Source organism: Mugil cephalus, chromosome 9 (genome assembly GCF_022458985.1).
Source record: "Mugil cephalus isolate CIBA_MC_2020 chromosome 9, CIBA_Mcephalus_1.1, whole genome shotgun sequence".
NCBI classification, from domain to species: domain Eukaryota; kingdom Metazoa; phylum Chordata; class Actinopteri; order Mugiliformes; family Mugilidae; genus Mugil; species Mugil cephalus.
The window spans coordinates 20,724,667-20,740,085 of NC_061778.1; the positions used below are offsets into that span (position 1 = coordinate 20,724,667).

Consider the following 15,419-nt stretch of genomic DNA (forward strand, 5'->3'; position numbering starts at 1 on the left):
CTATTTTATTTATATAGTGTCAATAACAGTGCAGTACTGAGACGAAGGATAGCAAAAAGGGAAATTCAGTCAGGGTTAGGGTTGGCTATTAACATGCTATATAGTAGAAGTACACACATGCGTGAGTAGTAATAGAGAAGAAATAACATAAGAAATTAGAGGAGAGGAGGTTGGTGCGAGAGAGAAGAAAGTAGAGATCAGGTGCATAATAGCAGCATAACTAAAGGGGTTTCACAACTAAGGGATGTAAATATACTTTATTACAAAAATATAAATAAAAGATTATATATTATTTAAAAGTTTTCCTGTTCCGTAGTCCCATTTAAACACAAAACATCTTTACAAACATGTAATTAGTTTAGTTTAGTCTCCTATCCATATTCAAACCATATATTATAAAGGCTATTTATATAAAAGAAAAGCATCATTTTAAACACCTATAACATTTAAAAATACTGAATGTGAGTCTGTAGGTTTGTGATATTTTGCTGGAACAAATGAAAGGCAGAACGCTTTACAGTTATAATAAGTACTTTATTGTTTCAACAGTGCTGCCAGCGCCTGACAGATAAATATACCGTTCTGAGTTGATCTATTTACAGCTTGTTCAGAGACAATACAAACTGTCCCACACAGACATACATAGTGATCTTTAGTGTATAACATACTTTGGGCTGGTTTCCTTGTCCAAGCAAATATGGTCCCCTTTGAAAGATGCGATGACCGTCTGTGTGTCTCTGTGAAAGAAGCCCTATTTAGTCGTGATTTTGTTAACATGTAATGTGTTGTTACATGTGCAACTCATCGCACGGTGCAGCAGTAGTTTGCAAAGGTAAGAACTGTGTTTCATGTGCGCAAATAAACCATCAGGAACGACCAACATTTTATGTACAATAGATACATTTAAGCTATAAATATAAGAAGAAAAAGTGACATCTGCTTGTTCAGTAGTCTCAGTTTCACACGCGCAAAACTGATTTTATACTGTAAATGCTGCCCCGATCTGGTATTTCTTCAAATTAGCCTTTTTATGCATTGCGGGAGTATTTGCTGGCATATGCAACATAGTGTAGTTTCATAGATGCTAGTATAATTTACTTTCATAAGTATCATCTTGAGTTTTATTAAACCTTTCTGTATACTCTTCACTTACAGTACAGCTGCGCACACATACAGTACAGGCATGCTCAAACATATCCAACTGGTTTCATTCACTCATAAGCCACAAACAGAAGATCTATACAAACACACATGTATGTAAGCACACGTTCATAAATTCAAGCTGTACCAAAACAATCCATGCTGAGCTACACGGATTACCATCCCGTATCCCATCCACGTTCAGTTTCTTCATTTAGCCGTGTTTAAAAATGATCAGTTTAGTCTTTGCCCACGTTCTGAAGAAGAATCTCTGCAGAGTTAAGAGACAAATCTTCCGAAATTCCAAAATCTAATCCATTGATGTGGTTTTTGTATGAACTATATGAACTATTTATAACAAAGAAGAGGCTTCTTCTGTTTGTTTCAGATGTTTCCGTCATCTGTTCCCCCGGCTATGCTGGTCTGCATAGGTAACTTCAACAGGCAAAGCGGATGCTGACGACAGCATCCTCCTCTTGTTGATCCCTCTGTAATAATAATGGCTCTAGTTATCCTCGCAAACAGCTTGAGGGCAGCAAGGCTCGTTGTGTGTTGTGAGCATTTACTTGACTTGATATATCATATTCCTGAAAAACCCTTTCAAAACAGCACCAACTCTTAGGCCTCTGCGACTCCCGTGCCCGAACTTCTCCCCCCCCTCACTTCAGCAGCGATATGTCGTCTGCAAAGTCCCCGTGTGGGTGGAGGCAGCGGGCGAAGCGCCACTGGCACACCATGAGACACAGCGGCAGCATGAAGAGAGCGCAGATACCCGCCATGATGTAGGCGATGGTCATCAGAGTGGACTCGTCCGTCTGGGGGATGTTGTAGCCGCAGTCCTCCAGGTCGGCGCCGTGGAACGGGCCCTCCACAGAGGCTGTGCGAAACTCATCATGCACTACAAAAGGAAGAGCAGATGGTATGTGAAAAAACACAAAAATCAGTGCTTAACGTTACTATTCAGATAATGTTAGTGTCTTAAAATGGGCCGACGTCTGTTCAGTCACTGTCTGTGGAGACATTCCTGCGTAAAACCACAAGCTGTGAACAATATGCTTTTTTTTTTTTTGCCAAAGACCGTAGGCAGAGCTAGCTGACGTTCAAAAACACACCTACAACAGACCACTCATCAATCATCGGGTGGTAACTTCATCCCAACTATTTCTCTATCCTCTCTAAGTGTCTTTATGTCTTTTCCTTCTCCTCAGTTGCATTTTAACACCACAGTCCTGACCGTCTCACCCCTCACCCCTCATCCCTCCTCACCGTGGCATGTGCTAACAGCAAAGCCGATGCGTTTCTTCTCACGGTCAAAGACCACGTAGAAGCCCTCCATGATGACGGCCCCCATCACCGTTCCAGTGCTGGACTGGGACACAGCAAACTTATAGCAGTCCTCCTGAGCAGAGGCCACGTCCTCCACGGGCCGCAGGTATTGCTGCAGAGACAAATGTACAATTAAATGAAAGATGGTGCTAAGAGATTGTACATGCATTATGGTCATCCGCCTAATATTGTCTCGATAACAGTTGCGACTCATCAGAGATTGTGAATGGGCCTTCTGAGGGTGTCCTGTGGTGTCCTTGCTTTGAGGTGGGGGGGTCTGGTCTAGGTGGGCGGTACATGTCTAAGTTACATCCACATAAATACCAGGTCCAAATATTTCCCAACAGAACACTGTATTGTATCAAGATGGTCAATCTTCAATCTCAGTGTTATCAACTTCTGCAGTCAGTGGTTTTAATGTTGTGGCTGATCAATGTATATCCACACTATTATAAATTTTTTGTAATGTTGCGTGATGTTTTTAAAGTACAGGTTAACTCTTCCTATTTCTGATAGTTTTGCCATGTTCCCTTTAATATGTCATAAGAAGGTTTCCATTAAAATATGTCTAAATTCAGAGAAATATACAGGAGCCAATGCTCTCCATTTAAATTGTATGTGTGGAACTAGAATAACTTTGCTTATTGTTTGTGGATTTCCCCCAGGTTTGCTATACACATTCTTGGGAAGAATTGGGACACTTCAAAACTTGCTTTTTTTGTCCTTTATGTTTTATTACACTGCTGACTAGTCCAATGCCTTGAAATGATTAACAGCAGAGAGATGGTCTCACTAAGGAGTTGTATAAATAAAACAGTAAAGATCTTACTAATGTGCTGTTGTAGAGCCTGACCTGTACGTTGACACAGAACATATCATTGGGGAAGAGATGTTGCAGTGTGTAATGGTTAAAGTTATAAAAACAGTGATGCTATTACAAATCTGTCCACTAGAGGGCACACACGTTTTCAACCCGTTTATGGAGGATAGATTTATTTAGTGTATATAGACTGTATGCTTGTAGTGTGTATTCTGTATATGTTCTGATTTACTGCTACTGAATAAAAAAAATCCTCAAGCATAGCGTCTTGTTCTCAGAATGAAGGTCAGATGCCTCCCACAGGTTTGTGTCACTTCATTCATTCCACCAACATCAAGACCTGTCTGACTGACTTTGAACTGAAACGTTTAATGAATTTTCACAGCTTTAGAAGATATCTTGAAAGGAAAGGTTATTCTTTTTTAAACATAGTTTTTAGTAGGATCTGTCAGACCTTGATCTTAAGAGATGCAACACCAGATACTGGGATTACCTGCGGCAGGATGGAGATGCGGAAGGACTGGTTGCGGTTTTCGCTCATCAGGGAGAGGGAGATGACTGGAAAGATGTTCCAGGGTGTAGTGCCAGCCTGCCAACACACCAGCTGCTCGCCCAGCCAGAACCCGGAGGGAAACTGTTCTGTCTGAAAAACAGGGTCAGAAGGACGCTGGTTTGTTCCTTTCTTATGCTCCCACTCATCGCAAGTCAGGGCCAGGGGAGCAGAAGTTGGAGCTCATTCAATAAGAGTGGGAGGAAAAATAAAAATCTTATTTTCTGTTAGTCTGAATGGATTGTTAATGAAACTGCTGCCAGAGAGAAATAGGAAGAACTATTAAAGGGCACAAAAAATATCTCACAGTTCATTCTCAGTGGCCGCACAACTTAATAATAAACTTCATAAGACAAAAGTCATATATTATGTTATTATGTCACTTCACAAACGTACTTAATACTATAAAATAACCTCTGATTAAGGTATTCTAGAGACTTGTGCCTGACATTACACTGCTTTCACCACAGTACCTACACAAAGACAGAATGGTACTGCACAAAATACTCGTTATTGGAATAGTATGTTGGAAATTACTGATATAATCAAGACTTTGAAATCCATTTTTATTGTAAATAAATTTATTATGTACTGTTAGACGTCTAAACTCCATCAGAACCATTTCTGGTCGACTTTCTGCTATTTTATCCTTACAAAGCTGAAAGTAATCTCTCTGCAAAAGCTTTTCAGTGTGGGCTAAATCCACTCTCAGCAGATATCTGAGGAGTCGGGTGAAGACTGGAGCAACACAAAACAGAAAGACAGAGGATTAGAGCACGCGAGGATACGGTGTCTGCTTCGTGGCGTGACGACTGACCGAAGAGGCCGCTTCAATGGCCTTCACTGCAGCCAGGAAGACTTTTCTAGGCAGCCGGAGGTTGGTGGTGCCGCTGTCCACTATGCTCTTATCGTAGTTGTACTGTTGGAGACAACGAAGAAGTCACTCCTTGTAATCCTCACACAGCTTTTATCAACCATTAAAACTTTCTTTTTCTTACCTCTTTACAGTCCATGTTGAGGTCCTGTCCATTCACCTCAATGCGTACAATAATAACCTCGTAGTACCACTCTCTGCGGATTGGCGTGTACCAGAGCTCTCCCACGTACAGCGACGGGTCCACTCCTCCTATGATCTAAGAGCAAATGGAAACTTGTAGTGCGGCTTAAAACGCGGCATTGGACGAGCCGTCGGTGTCTACGCGTGTCTCACCATGCTGCCGCCGACAGTGGCGCTGCCCAGGGAGTAGTTCTGGGTGAAGCCCGCGCCACACAACTGGAGAGAGAAGAGGTCAGGGACGGAAGTCTGGCGAACCAGAGAGTCAAAGAAAGGCTCCAATGTCTCGTCAGGCTGCAGAGAGGGAGGGGGACAAAGCTGCTGCCTTTAGCTTCCCGCTTCAGAAATAGATGCATTCATTCAATCGTGCATTCAAAAGGAATCCAAAACCCTTTTTTTTTTTTACTCTCACTGTGATCATTCAAAGAATTATCAGCATCACTACAAGAGTGTAACACAGCACCCAGACTGATATCAGAAGAGACCAGCAACTTTATGGAAAGGATCCCTACAGGGATATTAAGTGCATCCAAAATGAAACCAAAGTCTCGCTGTGAAATCACGCGGGAGGTGTAATGATGTAGGAAGTCAGCAGTGTGAGCGTGGATGAGAGCTGTCTGCAGAAGACTGGAGTAATGTTACAGAGATGGAGCACAGAGAGTCTGGCCTACTGTCACATAAAAGCTTAAAAAACTGACAGCATTATATTAACATGTTAACAAAATATCGCACAGTGTCGGACAAAGCCATCACAGCTCTGCCTTTTAAAGTCCTTTTACCTGAAGCTGAACCTTTGAGCCTGTTGACATGACGTGAATAAATATGAAAGCTTGGCAGGATAACAGTAAAAACAATTGCTCAGTAAGCCACGACTATCAGTTGAGGAAATCCGGGGCAAAAACAAACAGCATTATTCTGCAGCTGTTTAGCAGCTGCCGGGCGTAGCGCCGCTGCTCAATAGTAATAGTTTAACCTTACGAACGTCATTCCCCCAGGTGAAGTGTCTGCCAGCGTCTGGTGGTGTGAGAGTTGACAAGCTGCTGAAGACAGGAGCTAAATGTTGATCGAAAATGTGCTATTAACCCTTTAAGACCTAAAAAAGATTGCGGTATTTGAATTACCGTAACTCACCGATGGACAAAATTAATTTAATGATGACGCTTAAGAGAGAGTTGTTTGGAGGAATTTGTTGGTAAAAACAAAGTTAGTTATACCCTTGAGATGTCATGAAGGTCTCCCAGACAAAAGCACAACTTCCTAGTTCTCAGCCACACAATTTTGTCAACAGTGCAAACCATTGTGAGTTACGGTAATTCAAAACTGCAAGCTTTAACGGATCAAACCGGTTCTGAGGGGTTAAACTCTCTTCCTCCTTTCCTCATGCTGCCTCTTCCTTCATGTTACTGGAAGCAGTGACAAGAAGCAATTTACTTTCTATGTCCCGGGTTTAACAGATCTGATAGATGTGAGCACTGTTTATCTTGTACATCCTCAAATCGAGACCATTTACTGGAAGACAGAGTGGTTTGCTTTCCTCACCCGGGCTATGTCAGCGTAGGCAAGGCCCAGGATCCCCTCCCAGTTGGACCCGTTGATGAAGAAGCGGTCGGACTGGGTGATGGCCGCGATGTTGGCGCGCAGCGTGGCGTTGGGGCCGTGGGGCACCGACACCAGGTCTGTGCCCAGCTCCCCCTCCCAGCGACCCTGGGTGTAGGGGACGTACACGCTCCTGCCCAGGTCACGGTAGGAGCTGGAGCTGTGGACGGAGGAGAGCAGCAACGTGTCGGTGACGTTTTGCCGACTGACTTTAAAGCGGCTCTTCCGTACCGGGCGACTCATCACGTCCATACTCACAGTGAACGGTGGTAGTATCTGCGCAGGAAAGGGTGAGCGGCCGCCCCCACCGCGAAGTTACTGCTTCCTGTGTCCACCAGGATGTTCAGCTGATGCGAGAGAGAAAAAAGGGCGAGTTGTTAAAAACATACAGTGTGCAGAAAAAAGTGGTACTTAGTAGGAGGATTATGACCAATCTGCTGAGAGCTTTTTATTGTCATTTCACATGTGCATTCGTTGTCTATTCATATCTTCTCTTCTTTTTGCTAATCATTTGCACAAACTTGGCTTCACCTCTAACTGATTTTCATTCGCAGGCATCCTCTACATCCACTTCTCTTTCACTGTGGTGTCCTGCGGTGCTTCCTCTTGACCTCAATGTCCTTCTCCGTCCCCTCTCTGTCTCCAGTCTAACCGTCCCCTCCTCTCAGGTTGCCCATTCAACCCCCCGCCCCCCACCCCCACCTCCTCTGCCGTCTGCATCTCTGTGCGAGTATCACATTCTGCGCAATCAGTCGAAACAGCAAAGCGAATGTGTGAATGGAGCGCGGCGGCAGACGGTGACGAGGACAGAAAAGATACGATACCCCGCTGTATATTCATCCCCGTCGTGCATTATGCATGACGCTTTACTATATCTAGCCCCCTGTGCGCCACGCCTCCCGGCCTCCATTCATCACGCAGCATCGCTGGCGCCACGGCGACGGCGGTGAGATGAAAACTCCCTTTTGGCGAGAAGGAACTCTGAGCGGACGCATGCGGTGGGACCGGCCACGTACAGAGGCGTAAAGAGGGAAAAGAGAAAGAAGGAGAGAGGACTGAAGAAAGATGCTAGGTAGAGAAGATGGGGAGGCAAAGGAACAGCCAAACAGCCACAGAGCCACAGCAAGCTGTTCAATAATGGATTGGCTCTTTAAATATCCAGAGTACTGCTACTGTCTCAGGGGCCAGGCCTGAAAGCCCAGAATAAATCCTGGCTTTGCCTACCCTATTTCTTATTTTTTTTTTTTTTTTTGTATAACACACACACACACACACACACACACACATAAAAGGAATACACAAGGGCTGTATGTACTTTCTCAGCAAACACCTCTACTATCAGCGATAACGCCGCTCCGTCTTCCTTCCTCGTACAGGAATTCGCTGACTGCCCAAGGATGAATGTGTTTCTTTTTAAACACACACATCCCGAGTCGCCGCCCTCCGCACACAGTGATGCGCGCCGCCACGAGGGCTGCATCCTGACACGGAGACCTCGCGCCTTTCCCTGCACTCTCTCCGTCTCCGTCTTCCTGTCGTCTCTCGCAGAGTGCCTCTCTGCCTCCAGCCATTACGTTTGCCCTTCCCCCATCGCTGCGGAGGATAAGTCGTCCAGCGGTTACCAGAATGGAAACATGTCTGAAAGTTACTGTAAATGACTCCAGGTCGTTTCCACAACGCTGCATCAACCGAACACACGCACGGCTTTCTGTGCAGTCGTTAAAGTTCAAGAGCATCTCGCCCTTTGCCGACCCACTTAATCACACAGTACTTAGTGCCGCACTGAACCTATAGCACACAGAGACGGACGATTCCTAAAAAGCTTTATACACAGTATCGTTTATATTGTAAATATATCACAGGGGTGATTTGATTCAAAGTATTGATCGACTTGCTAAAGGCCATCAAAAGGACACATACTTTTCATTCCACTATTGGATTTTTGAGGGCATTACATCGTGCCTGTGTTTCACATTTCACAATAGAGGATATTGCATTTTCTGTGGCTCAGTTGGAAATGATGTCGTTGCATACTTCCCTGGCAATAATTGTGATTAATGATTTTTTTGTCTTTTTGTTTTTTTTTTAAGCGTATTTAACGGCTGCATTATCTCTCTGGATAAATAGTTAGTGGCACTAATTCATGGAGCTCCACTCGCGCACCACTGAACCGTAGCAGATGAAATGGGGCGCAACAAGATGACATCATCAAAGGGCGCCGGTCAAACCTCCACTGAAGGAAAAGGATATGAAAGCAGTGATTTATATATTAAATATTTATTTGTTCCACCCATCTTTTTTTTTATTCTGCTAAATGAAAACATTTCTAACAATTATTCAAACATGATCACCCTGATCACCCTATTCTATTTAACGGCAAAGATTTTACAAACAGCAAAGATGACAGGTGTTGGGTTGTTTGCAGGTGTTGACAGGCTGCTGTCACTAAAATCTGCTCCAACCGCAATAAGATACAGTCCCGATAAGGACTCACAAATCTTTTGAGCGTTGGGCTCTAAATGAGTTCAACGACTTGAACCCAAGTATCCTGATACGTTTTCACATTTATTGCGCAGCTTAAATGTGTCAAAATGAATGCGGGAGCAAACTTTGGTAAACAAAAAAAAAAACAAAACAATTTCATAACAGTGGCAACATAAACCAAAAATGATTCTTAGGCCCTTGGATTTTGCACATACCTGCCTGGGGTAAGAGGTCATGAAGCTGTTAATAACCAGACTGGCATGAACAATGCAGTGAGACTCACTAAACTTATGACTGAGATTTCGGCAGCACAGTAATACAGATGTTTGGAAACTTTCTGGGTTTGAATTTGAGGATTTAATCCAGATCTCTGGAGCTTTTCTCCGTTGGGTTTAGCGCAGTGAAGGACTTGTAGCACGTCCCACCTCTCACCCAAGGCATGTTGTAATAAGGGATAATGTTTAGATGCCTGTGACCCTCTGATGCAAAAACTTGTGATATCTGTCCATAGCATTGTTGTACCACACATCACTACTTTTTAATACCAATCCAAATGGCAGTGTGTCTGTGGCACAGTTACATATTTAAGCAAGCTTCCCGTACACCTGCCTGTGCTCTTACTTGATTTAACATTTGAGATATGCAAATACACCTCAAAGTGATCTATCATCACTGGTAGAAGGACACTCACTCCAGCCACCTAAACAAAGTGGCGTCTGTCAGTGCTGCTCTCAGCCCGACACACGTCTCTCTCACTCTTTCTATTTCATGACGTAGGAAGCATCAATGTCTCCAAGTCCCCAAGTGGCAGAGTGACACCTCCACTTGGTACCTCAGGGCCCTCCCGTTCCCTCATCATCTCCCCCCACACAGTCATTCCTTTTGTTCCTTAAAGCCGCCTGTCTAACTCCCACATCCTCCCTCAGTCACACGCACCTCCTTCTCCCCAAACACCGACTTTCTTTCACACTTCAGTTCTCCTCGCCCTCCTTCTCTCACTTATTAGCCCGCCGCATCGCGCCCTCCCTCCCGCTGCCGTTCATTAATTTGTTTCGCTCTCCGCCACCTTCCTCTTTCTTCTCCTCGTGCCTCTCCCTCCGCCGTCGCCCCCTGTGTGCCAGCCTGTACATCGCAGCTGCACCCAGCTGGCAGTCCTCACTCTGCAGAATTAATGGTTCCATTATCTGTGTGTATCATTCAGTCCTTTCTCTCACTTTCAAACACACACACACACACACACAGGCCATCTGTCATTTCAGGGCCACCCACTCTAATGGAATACCACACGGCTTATTTGAAGTACTTTGCCATCACTTGACATAAATGTAGAAATCTTAAATTTCTAATCTAATAAATTATCTCGTCTAATTCATTGTCTTGTACGTTATGATCGTTTAAATTTGCAGACGGTCTTTAAGAGACTGTGTGGCATGTTTGAATGTAAGCGTCCCAGTTTGCACTGCGTTCAAGAGACTTTCATAATGTGCGAGAATGTATGTACTGTTAATTGTGCGGTGATATTTTTAGATTTTTACCACGCAGAGAAAAGTGGACTAAATTACTATTTTGTGGCCGAGAGAATACAACCAGGGGAAGGACACAGGGAGTTAATTACACCTGTTAGACAATAACCATTCAACCATCACAGATTAAATCCAATTCAGTGAGATGGGAAGTGAAAGATCAGAGATGTAATTGCTAGAGCAGCCAGACTCATCAAAGACTAATGAAGGATACCACACTACTGACTCATCTGAATACTGATTTCCAGAGGGTAAATTGGCTTTTAGGATACAACTCCTTTTAATTGATTAGATTTTTTGTTATTAAATCAGACATGACTTTGTAATGCAGGTAAGGTCAGAGACATAGGTGAGTCTAGCCCAGTAAACTTTGTCCCAGCGCCCCTAGAAATAAGGACATTGAAAAAAAATAGTTTTTTTTAAGGTCTGTCTCTGATAAGACGGCCAAAAAGTCAAAAAGGAGGGAAAACAGATAGAATGATGTTGTGTGTAGCAGGGTTGCCTTTCTTTATTGACCTTCATATATTTAAGTTTTTTTTTTGCACTTATTGCTCCTACCTCAAATGCGATTTATTTTCTTCATTTGTTTTTAAATGGTCTAACACAGTGACAATAAATTACCCCTAAAGCTCTGACCCTTGAATCGCCCCTGGTCAATAAAAGCTGGTGCGTCCCACACACACTGAAGGAGTGAGACAGTAGTCCAAGTCCGCCTTGTGAATTAAATTATTTACCTTCTGCGGCGGAGAGCCCACAGCCATCTCCACGTAGTATCCCTGGCCGGACTTCCCTCGCAGGTTATCAATCATGTCCACGAAGCTGATGCCGCCCGCCGCCGTCGCCGCCGCTCCTCTCCGCCTGCGCGCCGCGGACCGAGCCGCGGCATGCGGCAGCGGCGGCGGCGGCGGAGGCTGCTCGCCGCCAGCGCCTTGCCGCAGTGGCACACGGATGGCTGGAGACAGGCCCGATGAGCCAGGGGCGGACTGACCGCTGCCGAGCAGGCACACGGTCGTCCACATGAAGATGCCCGTCAGCCAGCGAGGCTGTAGCGTCGACGCCCGCATGTTGAAACGCGGTAAAGTTCTATTTTCTGGAGTACGTTTGGTTGAGACTTTACGGCGCTCCCTTCACTTTGACATCCAGTCTGCGGCGGCACAAGGCAAGAGATCAGGTGGTGGCGATGATGCTAAAATGACGGCTAAGACCATAACGGCGGCTGAACCACAAACAGGGACGGGGACAGCACTTGTTTTTTTTTTTACTAATGTTTTCTTGATAACAATCGCAAAGGAGAGGCCAATTTTTAGACACAACTAGATACAAATCAGTCTACGGGAGGAATCAAAACCGCGCTCACAATTAACCCAGGAAATCCTCGGTGTCGCGGATAATTTGAGGCGACGCGTAAATTACAGCCTCTCCGTCCTTGCTCCGTGTATCAACAAGCCGCAGGCCTAAGTCGTTTTCACCGCGCGTCCTCATGTCAGGCGACCGAAACCACCGTCGTCGGGCAGGCTGGTCGGCAGGCTACCGTAATCCGCATCCTTCCCCTTATCCGACCTGTTCATTCAGTTCTCCGCCTTCCAGCCTTTCACCTCCTCCTCCTCCTCCATCTAGCCACCCCGCTGCATCCTTCAGAGAGCTGCGAGACCGAGCATCACCACCAGCGTCAAGCTCAACCCACCAGACCACGCGACTTCCGGTCAAGGTCTTCAAAACAAGACAGCAGGTCGTTTCCCTGTCCACATACATAGGGATATTTATTGCGACCCCACGAGTAGAAGACTTCACTCCACATGACGAATTCACGTATCAGCTATCATAAACCAATGCATTAAGCCCTGCAACACGTCTTTTATTTTGAAGGCACCCTTTTATTCGGAAACAACCAGAAACATTGTGTCTTGGGATTTTTTTTTGTTTTTTATTTTTTTAAACCATAATTCCCAGTTTGCAGGGATTTCATATATTAGTTTCTTTTATTTTGTAAATTTGGTAATATTTCTATTTTACAAACACTTTTTTGTAACTTAAATGTGGTGAAAAAAGATTTGATAGAAGTATATGTTTTTGCAAATATGTGTACAAAACATTCATAAATGATTTTATTTATACCCCTGTCAGACTAACAGTACTTTTTTTTTTATCTGTTTCCGTTTGTGATATTAGGATATTGATTCTATAAACAACTACAGCTCATACTTCGACGCTCCCAGTCCTCTTAATATACGCTATGGTGTTATTTATAGTGCAGGGTGAAATACAGTGTAGTACATTTATCATGACAGACATTGCGGATTCTACGGTACACTTGTATGATTTATTGTGCTATCCCTTTCACTTAATTCTGAAGAAGACCACAAGCTACAGTGTACGCCTTTATTTGTACATTTAATGGGATCACACGGCAAAGTCATACAAACAAGCGTTTGGTCAAATTTAATTCAAAGTGCTTTCTCTTTGATCTGCTCGCCCAGGTCCTGCACAGTCCCAGTAGGAAGGGAGATGGAAGAAGGCGGCAGGTGCTAACAAACCGCTCCCATCTTCCCTCTCTGTGGCGTGTCCCACGAAACCTTTACTGTTGTGACTCACAGTGCTCCACAGTTCACAGTGCTCCACCAACAGTGTGGCTGCGCCCTCTGAGACTGGACCTGAGAACAAGATGTTCAGATGAGCATCTCTGGTTGTTGCTGTTGTGTCCTGTAATTTGACTCATATAATCACAATCTGCACAGTGACCAACCCAGATTCCTAACACTTGAGCATTAAGACAGATGAATACAGCTGGAGGCCACAGCACCGCTGGATAAACCGCTAAGAAGGCTTTGATTTGTATTTCACAATCTTTAATCCTTTCTCTTACTAAGAACCTGATCAGCTGACAAATCCCACCAACGACAACAACCAGGAGATTTTTTAGTTCAGTGGAAATTAAAATGTCAGATGGCTGCACGTGATCAAAGTTTGAAAACCTGGGAATGGGTGAAAGTGTAGGGGGATACTCACCGGCTGAAATCTTTGGGTCACAGCTCCTCTGCTCTCTGGGTTTGGTGTTGAGGGGCTCAGCTCTGCCATCTGGTGGACACCACACTGCCAGGGGGCTGGTGTTACCCCCCACACACACACACACACACACACACACACACACAGGTAAATGATCGCTTAAAATACTGTATATAGTCACATGGGCATGGCAGACAGAGCTATACATGTCTGCACACACATGTACTCTCTCACTTTTACCGTAAATGGGCACTCGTCTGCAACGTATGAACTGCCATACAAAGGTCAGCTATCACTGAAACTGCTGCTTTATCACACTTTAGCAGCTGATAAGAGATGATGATTTCAATCAAATTATACACGGAGGACACGGATTATTAAATGGGCAAACTCTGACCTCAATAAATGACTGACACTTACCAAGTCTGGGGGTCTGTGGTCCTGAAGCCTTTAGCAAACGGGTTGCTTGCAATTTTTAGCTGAGTGATCTGGGACGGAGGTAGAGAGATAATAAATACATTACAAAGCAGACAAATGGCCTTTTAATTAAACTCCTGCGCCTATGATAGTATATCATTTAATGATCTTTGGAAAGTGTCAGGCTGTCTGGATAATTCTTGGTCTGTTTAAAGTCTGTCTCCTACCCTGTGGTTCTGATAAGCAGTGACGGCCATGAACCGTGTCTCAGGGAAGGAGAACGTGCAGAAGTTCCTGTATGCGTTTAAATGGCTGTCAGGAGCCGGGTCGGCGTACACCACATGGAAACGCGGCTGGTAGCGATGCATGGAGTTCAGTATCATCTGGAAAACGGGGAAATGAATTAAATGAAGCAATTTGCTTTGTGTCTTACACCAACGCCCTTTGTTCCGCTGGAAGTAAAAGCATATAGGAATCAGTCCGAAGACATTGACTAACGTGTCCGTTGTCATCCAGCAGGTTGTTGGTGAGCTTGAGAGTGTCGAAGGAAACGGTCTGCTTCATCCACTGGGCTCCACGGGCAGGTGAGTCCGGGTGGAAATGCATCCTGCTCGGGGCTGCGACGTCTGCCCGCCCTGCCACCAGCCAGGATGAGCTGTGGAAGGCGTATCTGGCACGCAGACGGACTCATGTAAAATTACTGAAGTATAACTAGTAGGTAAAAAAAAAAAAAACAAAGCTTGCAGAGGTTCAACTTTTGTGGGAAACAAAAAAGTACATACACATCACGCAGAGGGCCCTGCACCATACATATGTATATGTCTACCTGTATCTTTTGTCATCAACGGGGATAAAGTCCATGAGTAGCACATATTCAGCAGAAGGCTCCATCCCAGAGATCCGCACTTGGAATGTCGGAAACATCCTCCTGACATTTATTAGCACGGAAAAGAATGTGAAATATTATGAGACACCAGAGAGTGACATCACAGAGAAGTGCGAGTGTAAAATTTTAGGTGATTTGTCACCTCCCGGCTTTGGTAACGATCATCTCTGTGCCCAGCTGGTCGAACTGCTGCCAAAGGGCCTGCATCTCCAGCTGAACCCTGACCCCACTGACTTGGGGGGCCTTGGAGCTCGACAGTGACCCCCCGTCTCCACAGCAGGGCAGAGACAATTCACAGCTCTGAGACATCTGAAGACCTGAGGACAGAACCGGAGAGGAGAGGAGGCGCGTGGTAGCGACTTTTCTTCAAATTTGTACAAAGGATTTAGCATCAGGTGAATTGATATGTTTGTAGAGATCAGATATCTTTGAACACAAAAACACTCACCATTCATATTTGCAGTGTCCTCAGGACTCACCACGCTCACTGAGTTGCTTCTTGCGGTAAATATTTCTTCCACTTCGGACTGGAAGAAGTGATTACACCAAGGCCAGCGGAGAAACAGACCCACAACTTTGCTGAGCAACACACAACTCTTCATTCAGTGGCGGGTGCTGCA

The 15,419-nt window shown here is 44.8% G+C and overlaps 2 protein-coding genes across 2 annotated transcripts; both read right to left on the reverse strand.

Moving 5' to 3' along the window:
- Positions 1-513: 513 nt before the first annotated feature.
- Positions 514-12,189, reverse strand: bace1 (beta-secretase 1). Its single transcript, XM_047594239.1, has 9 exons — positions 11,228-12,189; positions 6,745-6,833; positions 6,430-6,646; positions 5,047-5,184; positions 4,835-4,969; positions 4,654-4,755; positions 3,780-3,929; positions 2,407-2,578; positions 514-2,038 (listed from the first exon to the last, which is right to left on the reverse strand). The coding sequence occupies exons 1-9, from the start codon at positions 11,555-11,557 to the stop codon at positions 1,800-1,802; spliced, it is 1,572 nt and encodes a 523-aa protein (XP_047450195.1). The 5' UTR covers positions 11,558-12,189; the 3' UTR covers positions 514-1,799.
- Positions 12,190-13,912: 1,723 nt separating this feature from the next.
- LOC125013871 (T-box transcription factor TBX1-A) lies at positions 13,913-15,419 on the reverse strand. The gene is made up of 5 exons (XM_047594780.1): positions 14,942-15,419; positions 14,740-14,841; positions 14,412-14,583; positions 14,141-14,296; positions 13,913-13,984 (listed from the first exon to the last, which is right to left on the reverse strand). The coding sequence occupies exons 1-5, from the start codon at positions 15,106-15,108 to the stop codon at positions 13,913-13,915; spliced, it is 669 nt and encodes a 222-aa protein (XP_047450736.1). The 5' UTR covers positions 15,109-15,419.

What these genes read in the sequence shown, in the direction of transcription:
- bace1 (XM_047594239.1), bottom strand. Translation starts at nt 11,557, where the DNA reads ATGCGGGCGTCGACGCTACAGCCTCGCTGGCTGACGGGCATCTTCATG. An exon ending in AGATACTACCACCGTTCACT is followed by an intron (nt 6,647 to 6,744) that starts GTGAGTATGGAC and finishes CTCCGTCCACAG; the next exon opens with CTCCAGCTCCTACCGTGACC. An exon ending in CCACTGTCGGCGGCAGCATG is followed by an intron (nt 4,970 to 5,046) that starts GTGAGACACGCG and finishes ATTTGCTCTTAG; the next exon opens with ATCATAGGAGGAGTGGACCC.
- LOC125013871 (XM_047594780.1), bottom strand. Translation starts at nt 15,108, where the DNA reads ATGTCTCAGAGCTGTGAATTGTCTCTGCCCTGCTGTGGAGACGGGGGG. An exon ending in ATCGTTACCAAAGCCGGGAG is followed by an intron (nt 14,842 to 14,941) that starts GTGACAAATCAC and finishes AATAAATGTCAG; the next exon opens with GAGGATGTTTCCGACATTCC. An exon ending in TGCTGGATGACAACGGACAC is followed by an intron (nt 14,297 to 14,411) that starts GTTAGTCAATGT and finishes CCCGTTTTCCAG; the next exon opens with ATGATACTGAACTCCATGCA.